This window comes from Dermacentor andersoni, chromosome 1 (assembly GCF_023375885.2).
Source record: "Dermacentor andersoni chromosome 1, qqDerAnde1_hic_scaffold, whole genome shotgun sequence".
Lineage (NCBI taxonomy): Eukaryota > Metazoa > Arthropoda > Arachnida > Ixodida > Ixodidae > Dermacentor > Dermacentor andersoni.
Window position 1 is genome coordinate 198,818,128 of NC_092814.1, and position 22,120 is coordinate 198,840,247.

General features: G+C 46.2%; 1 protein-coding gene across 1 annotated transcript in view; it reads left to right on the forward strand.

The window, feature by feature from the left end:
- Window positions 1–22,120, forward strand: part of Gapvd1 (GTPase activating protein and VPS9 domains 1) — a 189,215-nt gene that overhangs the window by 88,954 nt on the left and 78,141 nt on the right. Inside the window, exons 11-12 of the mRNA XM_055062940.2 lie at window positions 8,570–8,822; window positions 19,727–20,016. Coding sequence (XP_054918915.2) covers window positions 8,570–8,822; window positions 19,727–20,016 — 543 coding nt within the window. The remainder of the gene's footprint in view (window positions 1–8,569; window positions 8,823–19,726; window positions 20,017–22,120) is intronic.

The window sequence follows — 22,120 nt, forward strand, 5'->3', positions numbered from 1 at the left end:
ACAGTCAAACCTACTTATAACGATATTCAAGTGCCACGAAAATTCCATTGTTATAACCAAGTTGCATGAAAAAATCAAAATAGGGGGATGACGGAGCTCATGTGAGAAAACTATAATAGCAGGGAGGTCAGTGCCCCTCCCCAGCACCTTCCTCCATCCGGCTGCTGATTGTGTTCACTGTTTAACTGCTTTGTGGGAGGTCCGATCGCATGTAACAAACCGCGGCTGCCAGCGTTAAAGAATGGCACTGCTATAACAACTGCAAAGAGGGGTCACGAGCAGCACGCGATATGCAATCACAGCCGAGGCATCGGTTTGGTGGCACCAAAAGGGGCTTTTTAAGAATTGCGAGGAGGCTGCCGCAGCAGTCTGTCAGCATCTCCAGAAGAAACGCTGAGGTGAAATCGCCACAAGCATCTCGCCACGTACTTCTCACTGGTTTGCATGAGAAAATCCTATGTCCGTCAGCCTTGCATGCTTTACACGAAGCTTGCCTACATCCTCCAAGGCATCCAGGTGCTCCACCTGGTGCAGCGGAAGGTTCCTCGCGAGTACGAAGTTCCGGTGGGACTGAAGCATCTGCCGGGCCTCCTGCGAGGACAACGTTGAGGTAGCCTGCCCTACTGTGTCATTGCTACCGTCGTTGCCATCACTATCTGGTGCAAGCACGTTTGCAACGATCACCTCATCGGTTAGAAGCACTTAGTTTCCAAATCTATAGCCATGCGCTTTCTTTTTACCGGCGATGTCGTGCATTGGCGATGATCAGCGGGCGGATCAGCCATCTTCTGTTTCGGTGGCGAGTCAAACCAACTGTTGGTCAAATGAGGCTGAGAAACTGTGTAGCCAGGAACGATTTCAACGCAACCAACAAAGACAAACGTGAGCGATTAAGCTGTTTGCGGAACTGCACTGAATGAGGAGCCAGTGGGAAACATGCGAGCAGTTGGCACAGTCCATTCGTGTTTCGAAGGGTGAGGCAGCTTAGAGCTATGGGCGTGCAGCCCATTCGTGGCCGGAGGGGTGGAAAAGCGACGGGAGAGAGGCGCGCGGAAATGGCTGAAAAACTAGCGCGCAGCGGCTGTTGGAGCAGCGGCCCATCTTGCAGCGGCTCGAATTTCTCGTTTTATTTTTTCCTTTTGAAGGATTTCGCATTTCACTACCATTCAGCTCGGGCACCCAGCATCCAGACTTTATCGTTATAACCGATAAGGCGGCATCGGGGCATTGTAGTAAGCGGGTTATTTCACAATGGAACACATACAAAAGTTGACGGTGCAGCAGTTTCTCATTGTTATAACTGATATATTGTTAAAACAGGTATAATTATACAGTCGAACCCGGCTATATCGAACTCGCAGAAAAACACCTATCAGTTCGAAATAGAGCATAATTCGATATAAGCCCGCTAAAGAATTGGATGTCATAAGAGCACATACCATTTATAAAAATCACTTCATTGATGAAACTAGCTTAGTTTCGCATGAAATAGTCCTGTATTCTCTTCTGCTTGGGCAATTTCACTGCCTGCGATGCACGCACATCTCCACATTGTCTAAGGAGTCGGAGCAGCTGACGCCGCAACCTTCCACATTCACGGAGAAGCACCGGACTAGTGTGAGCACACCAATCACCTCGGAGGATGTGGGCAAAGGACCGTTGTTGCTTTCCTCATTGTGCCCACTTCCACTTGTGCTCGGTACGATGTCGGCGATGTAGTCTTCGTTTTCGGGCTCTCCCGTGGTCGCGACACCATCACCTGCACTCATAAACTCGTCGACCGCCGATTCGTCCATGGCTTCCGGAAATTCTGACAGCTCGCTCCAAACTTCGGCAACACCAGCAACGACTTCGTCGCACTCATCAGAATTTACAATCACCAGGCATGTGAAAGCTGGCTCGTTTAAAGTAATTTCAGATGAACGGCTTGTACACGGTCATGCGTACTCTTTGGGCGCCACGCCCCGCAGGGGCGTCTGCATCAGCAGGCGTTTGGTGTGTTGCAACACCACATACCTGAGCACACGAGTGTAGGACCCTCCCGCGTATGACGTGTCTGGGGAAAGGGGGATCCTGGAGGTTGAGCTGACGCCGGGTGTTCGCACCTTTAAGGCTCCCCGGCAGAGGCAACACACCTCTTTGGCCTCTGCTTCACATCGATGGCACCCCTGGACTGACCCAGCTGGACTGACCCACCCGGACTGACCCACCCGGGGGAAATCGTGTCGCCTTTTCTTCTCCCCCTCTTCAATCTTTTCTTTCTCGCTCACTTTCAATCTTTCCTATCTTCTACTCACTTATTCTTGCTTGCGAATTTCTGGGCTGCAAGGGTTAACCGTGTGTAATACATTCAGCCTTGGGTATATACATCAGGTTATAGTGGCGGTGTATAGCTGGCGTCTGCAGGTTCTTTGGAACCTGTAGCGTCCCCTTGTTGGGCTCGGTGGTGGGTGACTACCACCGCCACTGAATTTTGAAACCATCCAATGGCAGAAGTGTTCCTGCGACTTTCAGATCAGCCTCTGAAAAGAGGTCGCACCGAAGCAGCTTTCCCGTTCTTTTGGAAACCAAACGAAGACACATTTCCAAAATATCATGTTCTCCACAGTGAAGGCAACACAAGAGTAAAAAAACTGTTGCCATTTCGAGTTTCTAGATGTCTAGCAAACACGATTGGACCAGGTTACAAGGCCTCAGAGATGGCTAGCGGAGACCTCCTCATTGAACTGACGAAAAAAGATCAACTAGAAAAGCTTGCTGAACTCACCAGTATTGGTGACATTAAAGTGACAATCTCACCACATCGCTCACTCAACACCAGCAGGGGTGTTATATCAGAAGACTTCCTAAACCTCAGTGACGAAGAGCTCCTTGAAGGATTTCAGGAGCAAAACATAATTAAGGTGCAAAGAATCACACTATGGTGAAATGACCAACAGATTCCGACGAAACATGTGATATTGACATTTGGTAGCAGCACTGTACCTAGTTCACTTGACGCGGGATATTTGAAAATCAACGTCAGACTGTACATACTTAACCCAAGGTGGTGTTTCAAGTGCCAGAGGTTTGGGCATGCATCGCAATCATGCAGAGGCAAAGAAACATGCGTTAAATGTGGTGCCACTGACCATCCTTCTGGTAACTGCAATGCTCCCGCACTATGTGTCAATTGCAAGGGCAATCATCCAGATTACTTGCGGAGCTGCCCTTGCTGGAAAAGAAAAAAAGAAATAATCACAATCACTGTAAAGGAAAAGATCTCATTCCATGAAGTGAGGGAAAGGCTAGGACACTTGCCTCAAGTGAGCTATGCCAGTGTGATGCGGCAGGGGCCAGTGCCACACTGGTTTCAGGAGCCTACAGGGTCCACGTCTGGTATCCTTGTAGAAACTCCATCTGCCCCCTTGGTGGCTGCAGCCAGTGCTGCTCTATCATCATCGAAGACGGGCCAGCAGACTGGAGTGCCGCAGGGCCCAAAGTTGAACCGAACTGCACAGCCCGAGACGCACGTCCCGGCGCCCGGCTCTTGATCATCCAGCACCTCAGAGAAGGTGATGGAGGTCGATCCGAAAACCCTGGCGTCATTGACGCCAAAAGATTTGTGCTCCTTGGAGCACTCCAAGAAGGAGAAACATCTTGTAACTGCGCCAAGAAAGGGACAGGTAACCTGAACCGTTACCGCCCTTCATAAGAGTAATCAGCTTTTTGATACATGTCACCTACAACTTGTAAGCTCACACACATAAGTAATTTTTTTTCTTTCAATTCCAATAAAATGGCGCATATCATTCATTGGAATTGTAGATGCCTAATTCACAATATAGGTGGCATCAAAGACATTATAAATAAGTTATCACCAGTAGCACTCTGCCTCCATGAAACGAACCTAGGACCCAAACATACACATTTTCTTAAAGGTTTTGCTGTCGCAAGAAAGGACCGCGCCGAAAGGGTCGCTCCTCGTGAGGGGCCATTCTAGGACTCGGGCCTGCCAGATCATAACTGAGCAGAGTCTCAATAAAGTTGTTACCACCACCCACCGCGAGCACACCAGCCGTCTTTCAGGAGGTGTCGCTATTGTCATCCAATGCGGTATTCCCACATGAAATGTTTTATTTAATACCGTACGTAGTATTAAATACTCTGTACGAGGCAGTAGCTGTCACCGTTTCATCATTTAAGACTGTCACCGATCTGTTCATTGTACATTCCGCCACATACCCATTTCACAACTCGAGACCTGCAAAATTTAATTGACCAGCTGCCGGAGCCTTTTGTTTTAGTTGGAGATATTAAATCTCATTGCACTCTTTGGGGCAGCAATAAGAATGACCAAAGAGGACAACTTATGGAAGATTTTATTTTGAGAACCAACATCTGTCTTTTGAATTCAGGTGCGCCAACATATTTTTCACCGAGTTCACGTAATTTTAGCTGCTTTGATTTAGCATTTTGCTCCCCGTATATTTTTACCAATTTTAAATGGGACGTACTGGAGTCTTCATATGGCAGTGATCGTCTACCTGCTGTAATGAACCTCACATCAACGCTACCCATTATATCCCGCAAACCGCGCCATTGGAAATTGCAAATGGCAGACTGGTCTGTTTTCACAGAAAGTGCCAGGAAGTGCCAGGCTGGAGGAGCTTATTTTAACAGACCTAAGCATTGACAAAATTAAAAATTTAATAAAATAATAAATAAATTATGGGGTTTTACGTGCCAAAACCACATTCTGATTATGAGGCACGCCGTAGTGGGGGACTCCGGAAATTTCGACTACCTGGGGTTCTTTAACGTGCACCTAAATCTAAGTACACGGGTGTTTTCGCATTTCGCCCCCATCGAAATGCGGCCGCCGTGGCCGGGATTCGATCCCGCGACCTCGTGCTCAGCAACCTAACACCATAGCCACTGAGCAACCACGGCGGGTAAAATTAAAAATTTACTAATTGGATTATTTCTGCACCTGAAAAGGCCATTCCACAATCTTCTGGCGTTGTTCAGGAAAAGCTGAATTCTTGGTGGACACACGACATACCAAAGCAAAAAAAGCAAAATAAGGCCTGGGGAATCTTGCGTAGATACCCAACACACAACTTTCTGAATTTAAACAAGCCAAAGCGAAAGCTCGATACATTCGGAGACAGGCGGAAAAATTGTCTTGGCACAAATATATATCTACAATTAATAGCACCGTCACATCCAAAAGGATGTGGGAACAGGTCAGGAAGTTTAAGGGGGACTACTCATCATACACTATACCCTTACTTACACCTTCAGGCACTCAGACAACACTACAAGAACAAGTGAATATACTTGGGGAGCATTTTTATAATGTCTCTAGCTCGGATAATTATTCAAACACATTCTTAAAATACAAACTGTCAGCAGAAAAGCAGAAACTACCTACTGCTTGTATGTCAAGGAACGGATACAACGCTCCATTCACTTTACAAGAACTTAACAGGGTTCTCTGTGCTGGCAAAAAAAACTGCAGTAGGTCCTGACTGGATCCATTATTCCATGCTTGCACACCTGTCCCAAGTATCCATAGATGCTCTCCTTAAATTTTTCAACAAAGTATTTGAAACTGGAATTATGCCATAAAGTTGGAAAAACTCAATAGTTGTGCCCTTTTTAAAAACAGGTAAATCCCCCACATCCAGAAGCAGCTTTCGGCCCATTGCCCTGACAAGCTGTTTGGCGAAATCGTATGAAAGTGTTGTAAATGCGAGATTAACATTCACGCTTGATATACAGAACTTCATTGATTTTCATCAGTGTGGGTATAAAAAAGGGTGTTCAATGACGGACCACCTCGTCCGACTTGAACACGAAATGCGTGAAGCATTCTGACACAGACAGCACTGCCTGGCAGTGTTCTTCAATCTAGAAAAAGCATATGACACCACTTGGCGATTTGGAATCTTACGTGACCTCGCTGCATTAGGAATCTGTGGTAAAATGCTAAACTGTCTCGCTGATTTTATGTCCTACAGAACATTCCAAATCCATCTAGGCACTGTGCTCTCGCGCACATTTATCCAGGAAAACGGCGTGCCACAAGGTTGCATACTTAGCACAACATTCTTTATAGTGAAAATGAACTCTATTAACAAAGTCATTCCCCACCTCTGTTATGCACTCTTTATACATCAATGATCTGCAAATAGCATGCCACGCCTCAAACTTGCCAACATGTGAAAGGCAGCTCCAGATAACAATAAATAAACTAATGAAGTGGGCTGAGAAAAATGGCTTCTGCTTCTCTACTCAAAAAACTGTTACAGTGCTATTCTCGCAAAAACGAGGATTGTACTTAGGTCCAGTTTTAAAATTGGATGATGTCCCGCCGCCAGTAAAACAAGAATATAAATTCTTGGGAGTAATCTTTGACAAAAAACTAAGCTTCCTAGCCTACATTAAAACACTAAAGATTAAGACAAATAAAGCATTGAATATCCTCAAAGTTTTATCTCATAAGCACTGGGGTTCCAACTGAATGTGTCTTACGTATTTACCGGTCTCTTGTGCGTAGCCTTTTAGACTATGGCTCCGTGGTTTACGGCTAAGCCAGACAGTCCTACATCCGACGGCTTGATCCAGTACATAACATTGGACTGTGACTGGCAAGTGGTGCCTACAGAACATCACCTATTCAAAGTTTATACATTGAGTGTAATGAACCCTCCTTAAAGTAGCGCAGAGCATTACTCGCTTTTTCCTACTTACTCAGAATTCAGTCATCACCGCAACACATATGCTTCAACATCCTCACACAATTCAACTCACACTTACACTATACAAATAAACTGAACATGATTAGGCCGCTCTTCAGGATTCCGTGCTCTTCAGGACAAATATCAAAATAACATGAAGTATTACACTGATCGCTCTAAAACAAAAGAACACGTGAGTGTGGGGGCCATAACGGAAAATTGGGAAACAAGTATTCGATTACCACAGCATGCCTCTGTTTTCATGGCCAAAGTTTACGCTATATGGTTTGTTGTTAAAAAGATTATCACTGATAAACACAAAAATGCAGTCATATACACTGATTCCTTAAGCGCACCGAAGGCTCTACATCTGAAGTGAGTGTGAACCCCTGATAGGAGACATCTTAAACATGGTGGCGCTTAACAAATACGGGAGGTCAATTCGTTTCTGCTGAGTTCCAAGCCATGTTGGGATACCGGGTAACCAAGCTGCTGATGTGCATCGATGGAGCGTACAAAGCCAATACAAACACAACACTTCCATATAAAGATAGTATCCGTGCCATTAGAAAAGCCTTAATGTCAAAATGGCGACACGAATGCGACCATCGTGCCGACAAGCTACATCTCACTAAACCAATAGTTGGCGAGTGGAAGTCATGTTATCATCAGGAGTGGTTCTTCGAAGTAGTTTTATGCTGAATACACATTGGGCGCATGCACCTCACACACTTTACTTACGAAAGAAGACACACCAACGTGTAAGAAATGCCAAGAACCACTAACAGTTATGCATATATTACTGGCATGTACACACATTGAAATACACAGACGAAACCTTTTGCACAACTTATATCAACTACACAAACCTTTACACCCCACTTTAATTTTAGGTGATGATCTGTTAGTTCCATTATCTGACGTGCATAAATTTCTAGACGACACTGGATTTTTACGTAAAATATAGATTATTAACACAGGCTTTTCCTTCCTAAACTGGATTTTAAAACACCTCGTGTTTGGCGCATTATAGCCTCAGCCGCTTTTGCGCCATTAAACCACATTTAACTAATTAACTAAGTTCAGGCGCCACAGGCACGGGGCTGCGAGTTTGTCCACTTAATCCCTAATCTCCCCCTTTCCTTCGAATCTTGCACGCTGCGGGGACATCCGACTTCTCACAGTGTTCGACACGATTTATGATTTCGAGCTTCACGGCGAAAGGCGAATTCTGTTGCTTCATCACGGCAACACTACGGGAAAAGGCCCACAAGGCGCAAATACAATGAACCAGAAATGCAGCCAGACAACTCACACTAGCGCCACCTTACACGACAAGGGCATAAGAGCCTCTGATTGGCTGTCTCAGCAAGCGCTGCGGGCGGGCCAGGGGTATCTTTTGCGGGGGGGGGTGACGGCTCGCTCAACGTAGCGCGGTCACGGTAGGGAGTGCGGTTAGATGGAGCCGCGCCGCCGGTTTCCTCACCACCACGAGGGAAAGCCAACTTTTGGGGGCACTTTTCCGCAGCTTGACGTTCAATATATCGGGAGTCGCTGCTACTTTTGTTCGATGTAAACGTAATTTTTGCTATATATACTCATTATAACTATACCGTGTTCAGAAATTGTTCGATATACAGAATAATTCAATGTAAACAGGTTCGATATAGTCGGGTTCGACTGTAAGGGTGTTCAACTGTATTGGGTGTAACGGCGGTGGTGCATGTCATATATGGCTTCATTATAACAAGATTCAACTGTAACTGTGTATTCATTTTAACCCGCTGATGAAGAATGGTAACGACCTGTGATACAAGAGAAAATCTTGTAATTTTTTTCCCCAGGGGACGAGACAAAGTCTATTGTGAGCGACACATGGAGCACAGATGTGCTGGCGAGCGATTCGGAGATGCTGGATCAAGTGAACCTGGTGGCACAAATGCAGCTCCTGGAGACACACTTTCAGTCAACCCTTGAACCTGGTGGTGACACAGGTAGTGATGCCTGGAGCACTGATGTGGCTGCCTCGGACAATGAGCGCCTTCAAGATGTTGACACTGATGACACTGGCAGTCTGGCGCGCTCTGATGATACCAGGTTTGTTTGCATATGCAGACTGCTTCTGACTCCGAAGCAGTGCTGGGAAGACATTTCGTTATATGGCAGCAACTGTAACCTTAAGTTTGTGCAGAACCATGTGGGCTTACGTCACAGGCTCTCTTTTTAATGCGTTCGCATTAGGAGTGTCAAAGCGAAAAAATATGTGTGGGAAGTGTGGGAAGCTGGGCTTGTAGTAGAAGTAGAGAGCAGATGGGAGAGCTTAGAAGAGCGTGTATGTGTGTATGGGTATATTTAAGTTGAATTCTGGGGTTGTATGTGCGAAAACTACAATCTGATTACGAGCCACGCCATGTTGGGAAACTCCAGAATAATTTTTACCACCTGGGCCTCTTTAACGCATACCCAATACATGGTACACGGGCAATTTTTGCATTTCTCCCCCATAGAAATGCGGCCACCACAACTGAGATATATTCATATTGTCGCAGCACTGCGTGACTGAGGCAGAGAAAGAAGTAGAGTGCGTGCGCGTTATTTCTGGGTACTCTGCACCGGCTGGGCCTTGCCTGTGGCTTCCTCCTGGACTTCGTTTCACCCTGTAAATAAACATCTTTCTTAACATCTATTCTGCGGCATTTTGATCCGGAGGCGTCAACTGAGCTGCATACTGACGCCAGCGGTGTGGGTGTTGGCGCTGTGCTTGTTCAGATCTGCGGTCGCCATCAGCATGTCATTGCCTATGCTAGTCGGGCACTTACAAAAGCGGATGAAAACTACACCGTTACTGAACTCAAGTGTCTAGCAGTCGTCTTCGCCATTCAGAAGTTCCGTCCATATCTACGCGGCCGCACATTCACGATGGTGACTGACCATTATTGACTCTGTTGGCTCGTGGGGCTGCGTGACTCATCTTGCCAGTTGGCCTCCTGGGCTTTGCACCTTCAAGAGTACAGCTTTTCTGTCAACTACAAGAGTGGACGATGTCACACGGATGCTGATTGCCCATCCCGTCTCGCATTGCCGTACACTAAACCTGACGATGATGACTTCGATGACTACCTAGTTTCCATCTCTTCCAAGTTTCCAGACCTGAGTACCTTCGAGAATGAGAAGCGTTGCGACCCTACCTTTAAATCCCTACGGGCAGCTGCACGTGAGCCAGCAGGAACAAGACCATTTACTTTTCGTAATGGTTTGCTGTACAAAAAAAGATTACTCGGCTGATGGTCCTCCACTGCTTCTAGTTGTGCCCGAACACCTGCACCCTGCTGTCCTTCGTTCCATGCATGACGATATCACATCCGGGCACCTTGGCTTCGCACGCACACTGCACCGACTTCGCCAGAGATTTTTCTGGCCCAAGCTCTGGAAAACAACGAAACAGTATGTCGCCAGCTGTACTGTTTGCCAGTGCCACAAGTAAATGACGACGGCTCCAGCAGGCTGTTTGCAACCAGTTAGGCCACCAACATTACCCTTTGAAAAAGTCTGCAGACTTGCTCGGCCCACTCCCAAAGACATCAGCTGGCTATCGCTGGATTACAGTATGCGTAGATTACTTTACTCGCTACACGGAAACGGCAGCACTTCCATCTGCCACTGCAGGAGATGTCTCTTCATTTTTGTTGCATCACATCATACTCTGTCACGATGCTCCACGGGTTGTCATCAGTGACCGTGGATGGCAATTCACAGCCGACGTAGTTGAAGAACTTTTACGGCTTTGTGGTTCTGCATATCGTCATTCCACTCCTTACCACCTGCAAACCGATGGCCTCATGGAGCGGACGAATTGAACCCTTACCAACATGTTATCAATGTATCTCGCTGCTGACCACAAAAATTGGGACGCCGTCTTACCTTTTGTAACGTACGTGTACAATAGTGCCAAGCACGAAGTTACTGGATATCTGCTGTTCTCCTTGCTGTACGCACGCGCTCCTCAGAGCTTTCTGGACACTATTTTACCTTTATCGTGTCAAGAAGATCCTTCAATTGCCCAAACTCTGTGTTGTGCTGAAGAAGCTTGTCGACTGGCACATCTTAAAACATTGTACTCGCAAAACAACAGCAAGATTCGCTACGATGCGCGGCATATCCCAGTCAGCTTTACTCCCGGTGACTATGTTTGCTTGTGGACACCTGTTTGCAAAAAGGGACCGTACTGCAAGTTTCTCACCACTTACACGGGACCTTTCATTACACTCAATCGCTTGAGTGATGTGAACTATGTCATCGCCAAAGTGACGGCAAGTAATCGGCGTTCACGTGCGACACAAGTTGTTCACGTGGCCAGACTCAAGCAGTACCATCACAGGTCCCTTTAACTCGCTCAGCGAGCTTCATCTGCCCCCGGGGAAAATGTCACAGCACTGCGCGACTGAGGCAGAGAAAGAAGAAGCAGAGCGCGCGCGCAATATTTCGGGGCACTCTGCACTGGTTGAGCCTTGCCTCTGGCTTGCTCCTGGACCTCGTTTCACCCTGTAAATAAACATTTTTCGTAAAAATATGTATATCACGACCTTATGAAGCCAACAGGCAATGAAGTCAAGGAATACATTGGGGTATAGGCGTTGTGCGCACACTTTAGCCCTACAACCAAGGCAGTGGAGCCATGATGAAATTCCGCACCTGGCCTGCGTAGTGGTGAGCAGCAAATTATCGCGAGCCGTTGGTCGCTTATCTAATGGCTCTTCGGTGATTGGGTTTCAGATCATGTGCACGACTGAGGGCCGTAGAAGCAGCGTTCAGGTTCGTGGGCGACAAACCAACAATTACAGTGAGCAGGCCTACCAGGTTAATATAGTCAAACCTCAATGCAGTCGAATCCACTTATAACAATATTCAAATGGCACAAAAATTTCATTGTTCTAACCGATAATTGTTAAAACTGGGTTGCATGAAAAAATCAAAATAGAGGGATGGCAGGGCTGATCTTAGCAAACTATGATGGCGGGGAGGCCAGTGCCCCTCCCCACCACCTTCCTCCATCCGGCTGCTGATTGTGTTCACTCGTTTAATACGGGTTTCACATGGCGCACATTTGATCGCGATCAAGCCCGATCCGGATTGAATTTCTCCGTCATGATTGGCTCCTTTGCATAAAATGCACGAGAGAGCCAATTGCAGTCGAGAATTTCAATCCGGATCGGTCCCGATCGCGATCAGAAGTGTACGTGTGACACCGGTATAACTGCTTCCTGGGCGCTCCGATCATGTGTAACAAGCCACTGCTGTCGGCGTTAAAGAATAGCACTGCTATAACTGCAAAGAGGGGTCATGAGTGGCAAGTGATATGTGAGCACCGCCGAGGCAGCGCTTTGGTGGGCCCAAAAGGGGCCTTTTAAAAAATATGAGGAGGTTGCCGTGGCAGCCTATCAGCTTGAGCAATCAAGAAGAAACGCTGAGGCGAGATCGCCACAAGTATCTCGCCACGTACGCCACACTGCATTGCACGAGAAAACCTTATGTCCGTCAGCCTTGCCAACATCTTTCTCCAAGGTATCCAAGTGCTCCACATAGTGGAGCGGAAGGTTCCTCGTGAAAACGAAGCCCCGGAGGGGGGACTGAATCATCTGCCGGGCCTCCTATGAGGGCAGTGTTGAGGCAGCCTGCCCTACCACGTCATCGCGTCGTCATGTCGTCGCCGTCGCTATCCGATGCAAGCACGTTCGCGACGATTGCCTCATCGGTTAGAAGCACTTAGTTTCCAAATCTATAGTCGTGCGCTTTCTTTTCACGGGCAACATCGTGCATTGCTGATTATCAGCGAGCAGGTCACTCATCTTCCGTTTTGGCAGTGAGCCAAAAGAGACTGAGAAGCCATGTGGCCAGGAACGATTTCGACGCAACCAACAAAGACGAACACGGGCGATTACACTGTTTGCAGAACTGGTCCATAGAATAAAGACTGTGCTGGATGAGGAGCCAGCCAGCAAGATGCGAGCAGCGCAGTTGGCGTGGTCCATTTGTGTTTCAGAGGGTGGCGTGGCATAGAGATATGGGCGCAGCCCATTGTGTTCGGAGAGGTGGAAGGGTGATGGGAGAGAAGCGCGTGGAGAAGGCTGGAAAATGCGGTAGCCGTTCGAACAGCGGGCCATCGTGCAGCGGCTCGAATTTCTCGTTTTCTTTTTTTAATTCCAAGCATTTTGTATTTCACTAAGTTTCGGCTCGGACACTGAGCAGCAAGACTTCATCGTTATAACTGATAATGCAGCATCGGGGCATTGTAGTAAGCGGGTTATTTCACCATGCAAAACATACAAACGTTGACGGTGCAGCAGCTTCTCATTGTTATAACCGATATATTGTTAAAACCGGTATCGTTATAAGTGGGTTCGACCTTATATCGAACACAGATATATCGAATTATTGCGTATATCGAACAATTTCTATATCACCTGGAAAATCGCATGAATTTTTTATTTTTTATTTCGAACCAGATCGAACATAACATAGAGATATCGAACTCTGTCACACCAGACCACGTGCACTCTGTTGACTGGTGGTGAGCTTTCCCGCAACACCTTCAAAGATCGCGGTGGCGCGATGGGCGTTCCCGACTGCTGCGCACTATAGCTGCACACATTGATTGCACCAAGGGTGCCATTTGAATATAGCAGCGTACGCACGCGGCGGCTTGGCTAGTTCAACCATGTCAATGACGCAATGCATTTGCCGCACTGACTCCTCCTTGATGCCACGCTCTGCGCCTGCCGCACCTCCCGAGGACTGGCAGTTTGCATCCACAAAGACGCGCGACAGGGCGTGCTCACTGGTCTCACTCATAGATGCCTTGGCAGACGCCACTTAATACTTAGTTATTGACAGTGTTTCAAAATACTTAGGTTGACGGACATGGAGATCGCAGCAGAAGTAGTGGCCAAACGAAGATGCTTCCGAGGTTGATCCCGCAAGCGCTGATGTTGCCCCGCTCTCGACTTCAACTGAGGCTGTAGCTGCTTTGGCCCTTCTACGCCACTGCTGCGGCGCGATAGAGGGCACCGGCCTATCGCTTCTGGATCATTTAGACTATGTTGAGGACTCTGTGTTTAAGCACGCGGCTGTCAATAAGAAGCAGGCTACACTGATGCAGTACTTTCAGCCAAATAAATACATAAATACTTTGTGTGATGCTTCAAGTGAGTATTTACTGCGCCACGATTGGGGTGCGATCAGGGATCATTGTTTGGAGCATGCATTCAGTTGGGCCGCACGCAATTGGCCTAGGCCGTACCGACTTCGCGTGGCTGACGAAGTAGGCACTGCCTAGGCTAATTGCGTGCGGCGCAATCAACTAAGCTCTACCAGCTGACGAAGTCAGCCCGGCTTAGGCCAATTGTGCACGGCGCAACCGAACGCGCACTCCGAACAACGGTCCCTGATCGCGCCCTTGGTTCATTGAATTATTTGCAGAAGTTTTTCACACGTTTTTTACGTGATTTTATATATAGAATTCTGGCTATATCAAGCTATTTTGCGATCGCCGCACTGTTCGTTATATTAAAGTTCGACTGTAGTAAATGAATTCTTTGTACCGCTGGTTGTACTTGAATTTTTTGCATAAAGATATCTCGATAACAGCACTTCAAAAAGAGAAGTAAGAAAGAAAAAGGAAATGATTCCAGAAATGAAAATTTTCCATCTTTCCAAATAACTTGCTTACTTTTTTTGTATACGTCAACTTCTGGCTGTTGTATCAAGGTTTTACGCAAATCCCACAACTATGCGAATTACAGTACAACCCGATTAGCCTAAACTTGTAAAAACTGGGAAAAATTTCGAGATAAGTGGAGTTTCGAGATAAGTAAATTCACGAAAATATAAGCCCCTGGCCATGCATAGAACACACAGAGCCTCTCGAAATAGGCACCAGTAGTCACTAAATTTCTTCCAGAACCTGAGTATACCAGATACGATATTTTTGATAAATCACTTTTGTGAGATATTGTAAAACCCAGCACCTGACACATCCTGCGTCTACAGCCAACAGCGATCCTCACACAGAGCCAAGTAAATGCTGTTGCACGTAGGCACCAGCGTGTCTGAAGCCTAGTCACGTGAAATATTGCGAAAGTGTTCGTATAGCAAAAAAGTCATCAGCCCGGAATGTCGCTCCTGGGCCACATTTTTCTAGCCATGCCTTCTGTTTGATTATATGTCACTCTTTCAACCAGCGTTCTTCGCTTATTCATTCTCGGCTTATTCCATTGATAATGCAGGTGGAGCGTTGCTATGATCACTGACAAAGTGCAATAAGAAACGGCATCGGAAAAGGCATCGCTACAAAATCGCAGCCCTGAACTCGTTACTTAAGAAAATGCCAAAAACATACCAAACATTCGGTGCATTTGCACCATGAACAGAGTCAACATAGCTTATTTTCTAGCCATTTATTGTTGACAGAAGAAACTTGTGATGGTTGCCTGCTTAGCGGTTCCACCCTATGCGACAAAAGCTTTCTCAAGCTGCCTGACACCTATCACGAGTTGTTCATCACTGCCACTGCACTGAAATTTGTTTTTGAGCAGCTGTAACAAATTCGTTGTCTCGGCTACTGTAGCGTGTGGATACACAAACATGGAAATGCAGAGCACGGCAAATAAGCAAACTGACGACGCTTCGCGCACCCGTGAGGATGCATGTTGCAGAGGTCGCATGTAGCTTCTTGTGTTACATCAGGGGTCAGAGTGATGTTCCCCCGCATTATCAATGAGGTCGCAGTTTGCCATGAACGGTGGATGATAAGAGTGGCATAGAATCAAGTGGAATTCTCTACAAACTTGCAGGCCTGTCGCTTTTGGGTGATTGCAGCTGCTCACAAAGTATGGCAACCTTTGGGTAGTGACGTTTTCCTGACATTTTTGCAGTCGAGATTTAGAGATATCTGGAGTACGGCGTAAAAGCATTTCAAGATAAGAGGTGAAAAATACATCATGTTGACACTGAGCCAGGAAAGTATTTCAACTTGAGTAATATTTCGAGATCTCAGAGTTAATGAGGGTTTAATGTGTTAGCTTTGAAATTAATTGACTATATTACTATTCGCTTTGGCTTCGGTTTGAACCCCAAAAAAATTATATTTGGACATGCCTAGTTTTGAAGAATATGCTCATTATTAGAATTCTAGTATGTCAGCTATTTCTTGGGAGTGACCTATTACCTGCAGCCTTGAATATTCAAATTCTGGCAACAGCAGCTGTATTCTCACCTAAATTCTGTCACTAGTACTCAACCACTCATTGCACAAAACATACTTGTAAGACGGAATAAAATGCTGCTTGTCCAGTTCTATTTCACTTTTAGAAAAAAAGAATGCATTTAAATAACCCTGACAACGATGCGGGCAGTCAAAAGGTTTCGTTTTCGCTCGATTCCGCACAGCCCATGCTTTCTCATTTCAGTAGTTATCGCGTAGTGCTGCGCTGGTTTTGCTGGCTTGCGAAACTCGCATAACTGCAAGTAGCAGAGAATTCAACTTCCATGTCATGTTGCGGGACGCCCGAATGGTCTACACCACTTAACCAAAAAGCAGCTGCAGCGGTGAATCCGCTGCTCTGTCTTGGCTTGGTACCGCCCTCTATTGGGCAGTGTTTTACTCACCGACGACAGCACAGGGTGGTGACAGCGTATGCAACGTCACCATACCCCTGGTTCGGTGGCGGGAGATTGGAATTTTGAAAAAGGTATTCGGGCCCTTCAGATGCAGTTTTCCAGTAAACTAAGTCTTTGCACGAAACAAGCGTTGCAAGGTTTCTGGAATGGTTTTTAAACAGTACACGTCAACTTAGTATTTGCCTGTAGTGTCCCTTTAAGGTTTTGGCATTTAGAATCCCAGAATTTTTCTGAATTTTCACATTAGTTAATTTGTGCACTTTAGCGGTTTGACATGCAGAGACACATTAAAGGAGAGTACCAAGCATTGGATAAATTAACCTCCTTTGATATGCTGTACTTCTTGCATGTATGCATATGTGCAGGTCGAAAACTGTATGTGACTAGTAAATATGTCTCTTGGACATTCCTTAAATGGGCTTGCGACCAAAGTAGCATATCTTGCTTAAGGATCTTTTTTTAAGCCGAAATAATTTAGGAAAATGCTTTAGTGGTACACGACGTTTACCATGCACATTAAAGACTTGTGATCACTGAAACACATTCACTGCAGCAACATTTTTCGAATTCTCAATTCCTGTGTGTCATGACCCGCCGTTTGGTCACTTGTCATATTCCTCAGTTATGTTGTGACCCACAGGTGAAACACCAGGGAGTTGTCCTCCTTTGAAACATGTTCAAAATCTTCACTGGTTTCTAGTAGAGATGTCACTTGAGCACTGCATGAAAGCCCTGCGCAACCACACAGGGGGAATGTCTGCTGTGACTCATCCTTGACCCACATCGCAGTGAACGTGCTAAATGTTTTTTCTTGGAACGTTCTGTTTCCTACACACTCTCAGTGGACATAGGGTTTAGAAGTTGACTGCAGTTAGTATAAATGATGATGAATACGGATGACTTGTAGCATATCAGATGGGATTGTCTCCACTGGCTTTGCCGTGGCATTTGAAGAGGACTTGAGTATGAATGATGCAAATGAATAGGATGTAACCATACTGCACTTCTACACTGTCAGGGAAGGTAACATTCAAACCATGAACATTGTATTATGCCGTATAAAACTGTCATCATCATCATCATCATCATCATCATCATCATCATCATCAGCCTAGTTACGCCCACTGCAGGGCAAAGGCCTCTCCTATACTTCTCCAACCATGTGCTAATTCTGGCCACGTTGTCCCTGCAAACTTCTTAATCGGATCCATCCACCTAACTTTCTGCCACCCCCTGCTACGCTTCCCTTCCCTTGGAATCCAGTCCGTAACCCTTAATGACCATCGGTTATCTTCCCTCCTCATTACATGTCCGGCCCATGCCCATTTCTTTTTCTTGATTTCAACTAAGATGTCATTTACCCGCGTTTGTTCCCTCACCCAATCTGCTCTTTTCTTATCCCTTAACGTTACACCTATCATTCTTCTTTCCATAGCTCGTTGCGTCGTCCTCAATTTCAGCAGAACCCTTTTCGTAAGCCTGCAGGTTTCTGCCCCGTACGTGAGTACTGGTAAGACACAGCTGTTATACACTTTTCTCTTGAAGGATAATGGCAGCCTGCTGTTCATGATCTAAGAATGCCTGCCAAACGCACCCCAGCCCATTCTTATTCTTCTGATTATTTTAGTCTCATGATCAGGATCTGCGGTCACTACATGCCCTAAGTAGATGTATTTCCTTACCACTTCCAGTGCCTCACTATCTATCGTAAACTGCTGTTCTCTTCCAAGACTCTTAAACAGTACTTTAGTTTTCTGCAGATTAATTTTCTGACCCACCCTTCTGCTTTGCCTCTCCAGGTCAGTCAGCATGCATTGCAATTGGTCCCCTGAGTTACTAAGCAAGGCAATATCATCAGCGAAAGTTACTAAGGTATTCTCCATTAACTCTTATCCCCAATTCTTCCCAACCCAGGTCTCTGAATACCTCCTGTAAACACGCTGTGAATAGCATTAGAGAGATCGTATCTCCCTGCCTGACACCTTTCTTTATCAGGATTTTGTTGCTTTCTTTATGGAGGACTACGGTGGCTGTGGAGCCGCTATAGATATCTTCCAGTATCTTTACATATGGCTCATCTACACCCTGATTCCGTAGTGCCTTCATGACTGCTGAGGTTTCGACTGAATCAAATGCTTTTTCGTAATCAATGAAGGCTATATATAAGGGTTGGTTATATTCTGCACATTTCTCTATCACCTGATTGATAGTGTGAATATGGTCTATTGTTGAGTAGCCTTTACGGAATCCTGCCTGGTCCTTTGGTTGACAGAAATCTAAGGTATTCCTGATTCTATTTGCGATTACCTTAGTAAATACTTTGTAGGCAACGGACAGTAAGCTGATCGGTCTATAATTTTTCAAGTCTTTGGCGTCCCCTTTCTTATGGATTAGGATTATGTTAGCGTTCTTCCAAGATTCCGGTACGTTCGAGGTCATGAGGCATTGTGTATATAGGGCGGCCAATCTTTCTAGGACAGTGTTCCCACCATCCTTCAACAAATCTGCTGTTACCTGATCCTCCCCAGCTGCCTTCCCCCTTTGCATAGCTCCCAAGGCGTTCTTTACCTCTTCCGGTGTTACTTGTGGGATTTCAAGTTCCTCTAGCCTATTCTCTCTCACCTTATCGTCGTGGTGTTACTGGTACTGTACAAATCTCTATAAAACTCTTCAGCCACTTGAACTATCTCATCCATATTAGTAACGATATTGCCGGCTTTGTTGCTTAACGCACACATCTGATTCTTGCCTATTCCTAGTTTCTTCTTCACTGCTTTTAGGCTTAAAAAACTGTAGTAAGCACCAAAATTCTAATATATAAATGTGTCCCAATTTTGTTATGGATCTTTTTCTTTCTTTTTGTTTCTTCTAATGGCCACCAAACTGGCCTTTCTCTGCACTTTTTTGTCAGTGGTGCTGCGCTTGGCTTATGTCGCCTGTGTGCTGTGGTGAATGCTTCTCGAAACAGTACAGCAGAGCAGTATAATTACAAAATTCTGGCCTGCAGTTTATTTATTACCTCTGCATCTTGTTGAAAAGACATTGGCTGAATCATAGCAGCAAAACATGTTAAACGGAAAGCATTGCTCTTGTGTGAGCTTGCATTTAGATGCATGCATACATCTGCATAACACCAGCCAGGCCACTTGCATTGTCTGTTTTCACATTTAACCTGCACCTGAATCTGAATCATCGCTGAAATTGAGAATCATCTTGACAGTTTCAGCACAAATCTTTCATTGAGGAACTGCATCAGTTAAAAGGCATGAAGTGGTGCCTGCCTGGTTCTTATTTATTGTAATTGGCTTGCACTTTGTGCATGTCAGGTCTGAAATATCTGCTGGAGGAGATGAAGAAATTGCACCACCACCTGTGACTGATCGTCAGGCGCTGCGCCACAGCCATCATCATCATCATCACCGGCACCATCGCCGCAGTAACTTGAGACCGCCACCGCAGTCCCCCAAGCAGCCTCTGATCCCACAGCAGCATGGAGTGTCTGCAGCAATCTGCAGTGATGGCTCCATAGGGATGGTGCAGGCATCTACATCACCTCGGGCACCAGTGCCACCTGTGGACACAATCCTGGAACCTCCACGGGCTTCTGCACCACAAGGTATGTAGGGCAACTCATGTGGCATGCGGATAGGCAGGATTTAGCTGGTGGGTGTGGGGTATTCATGGAAGCAGTGGACATGTGCTTTGCATGGAACAGAAAATATTTTGAGTGTTGCTACATTTTTTCAGTCTAGTACTTGCCTGAGTGACTTACCCGCCGTGGTTGCTCAGTGGCTATGGTGTTAGGCTGCTGAGCACGAGGTCGCGGGATCGAATCCCGGCCACGGCGGCCGCATTTCGATGGGGGCAAAATGCGAAAACACCCGTGTACTTAGATTTAGGTGCACGTTAAAGAACCCCAGGTGGTCGAAATTTCCGGAGTCCTCCACTACGGCGTGCCTCATAATCAGAAAGTGGTTTTGGCACGTAAAACCCCATAATTTAATTTTTTTTTTTTTTGCCTGAGTGACAGTCTGTAACCATGCTGTGCAGCATCGTATATGCATGCAGTGTTCCTTCTATCCCCATTTCCTTTCTTCCTAACCTTTGCCACTGCAAAGGGTAGCAAACCAGGAGTTTGTCTAGTTGACTTCCCTACCTCCCCTTCTTTTGCTTTTTCTTTCACTGCCTGCTCTCACTGGTTGGGTACTAATCACTGCTGCTTGTAGTGTTCATTGTTTTTATGTTTTTCGTGAACAACACCATTGCTTATTTTATTTTTGTAACTGATTCCTTATATTTAGCTACATAACTGATTTGTTGGTGTAAGAAAGTTTTACTTCATTAAAACAAGGTAACAGATTCATGTACTCTTGTGGCACTTTGAAGGGAGATTTGGTTTTTGTGTTAGTCTAGCCCACCTATAACGGCCCCACTTAAGACGAACTTTCGCTTAAAACGAACCAGACTTGTGCGACCGTCAAAATATACATTATTTCAATGGCACAACATCACCTGTATAATGAACGTCTTTGAGCCCTGCCGATCAGTTACAGCGAATCGACGGCCTACACCCGCTGCTGCGATGCGAAATAACGACGACCTCCGACCCCTTTGCACGTGTGGTCTGTTTTCCCCAGCTGCCTTGCAGGCAAATTATCCGTTTCGTGCCCCGCTACCCTCTCCCCGCCGTCATGCATCGCCCACGAGTGTTGGCATGTGGCTTGCAAGGTCACCCTCCTGCCCTTCCTCGCAACTCTGCTCCCATCCCCTCATTCTTTCTTGCAACTCCTTCGCAGTCTCGGTGACCATGCTATGGCATCGGCTAAAGTTCAGAAGCTTTGTTTTCTGGCCGTTACCGCGAAGCAGGCCTCTCCACACTAGTCTCCATGCTTGCTTGCTTCCGCGCTTCGTTCTAGTCGGACCTGAGCTGTATCCAGGATGGCAGACGGGAATGCCGTGCCCGCAGCGGTCACAAAATGAAAAGCACTGGACATGGCAAAAGCGAGCAATTTTGACGGAACTGCCTCAAGGTGCTAAAAACTGTGAGCTGGTGAAGAAGTACAACGTGTCGCAATCAACCATCTCGACGATTCTAAAGAAAAAGGAAAAGATTGCCAGCTCTGACGCTGACTCGACGAACACAAAGCGCCTGCGGAAGGCCACCTATACAGACGTAGAGGACGCGTTGCTTAATTGGTTCGTCGACGCATGGGCTCACAACATTCTGATAAGTGGACCAATGATGCTGGGCACAGCCAAAAACATTGCGTTTCTACTAGGTTTTCCTGACTTCTGCCCAGACAATGGCTGGCTACATCAATTCATATTGCGGCGTGGGATTGTTCTTAATTCAATTGTCAGCAAGGCGGCTTCGGTAAGTGACCAAGACATCGCCACTTGGCTTGGAAGAAACTGAGCCATTATTGCAAGCTACGTGGAGCAGGACGTGTATGACACAGACAAAACTGTTATTTTATCAGATGCTGCTGGACAAGACGCACGCCATGAAAGGCGACCCGTGCGCTGGCAGCAAGCACAGTAAAGTGCGCGTTACAGTACTTATGTGCACTAATAAGGATGGCAGTGACTGGCGTATGCCCTTTGTAATTGGAAAATCAAGGAAGCTGCGTTGCTTTCGGAGTACCCATGCGCTACAGGCACAATACTAAGGCGTGGATAATGCGCAATTTATTTGCAGAGTGGCTAGGCGAGTTTGACCG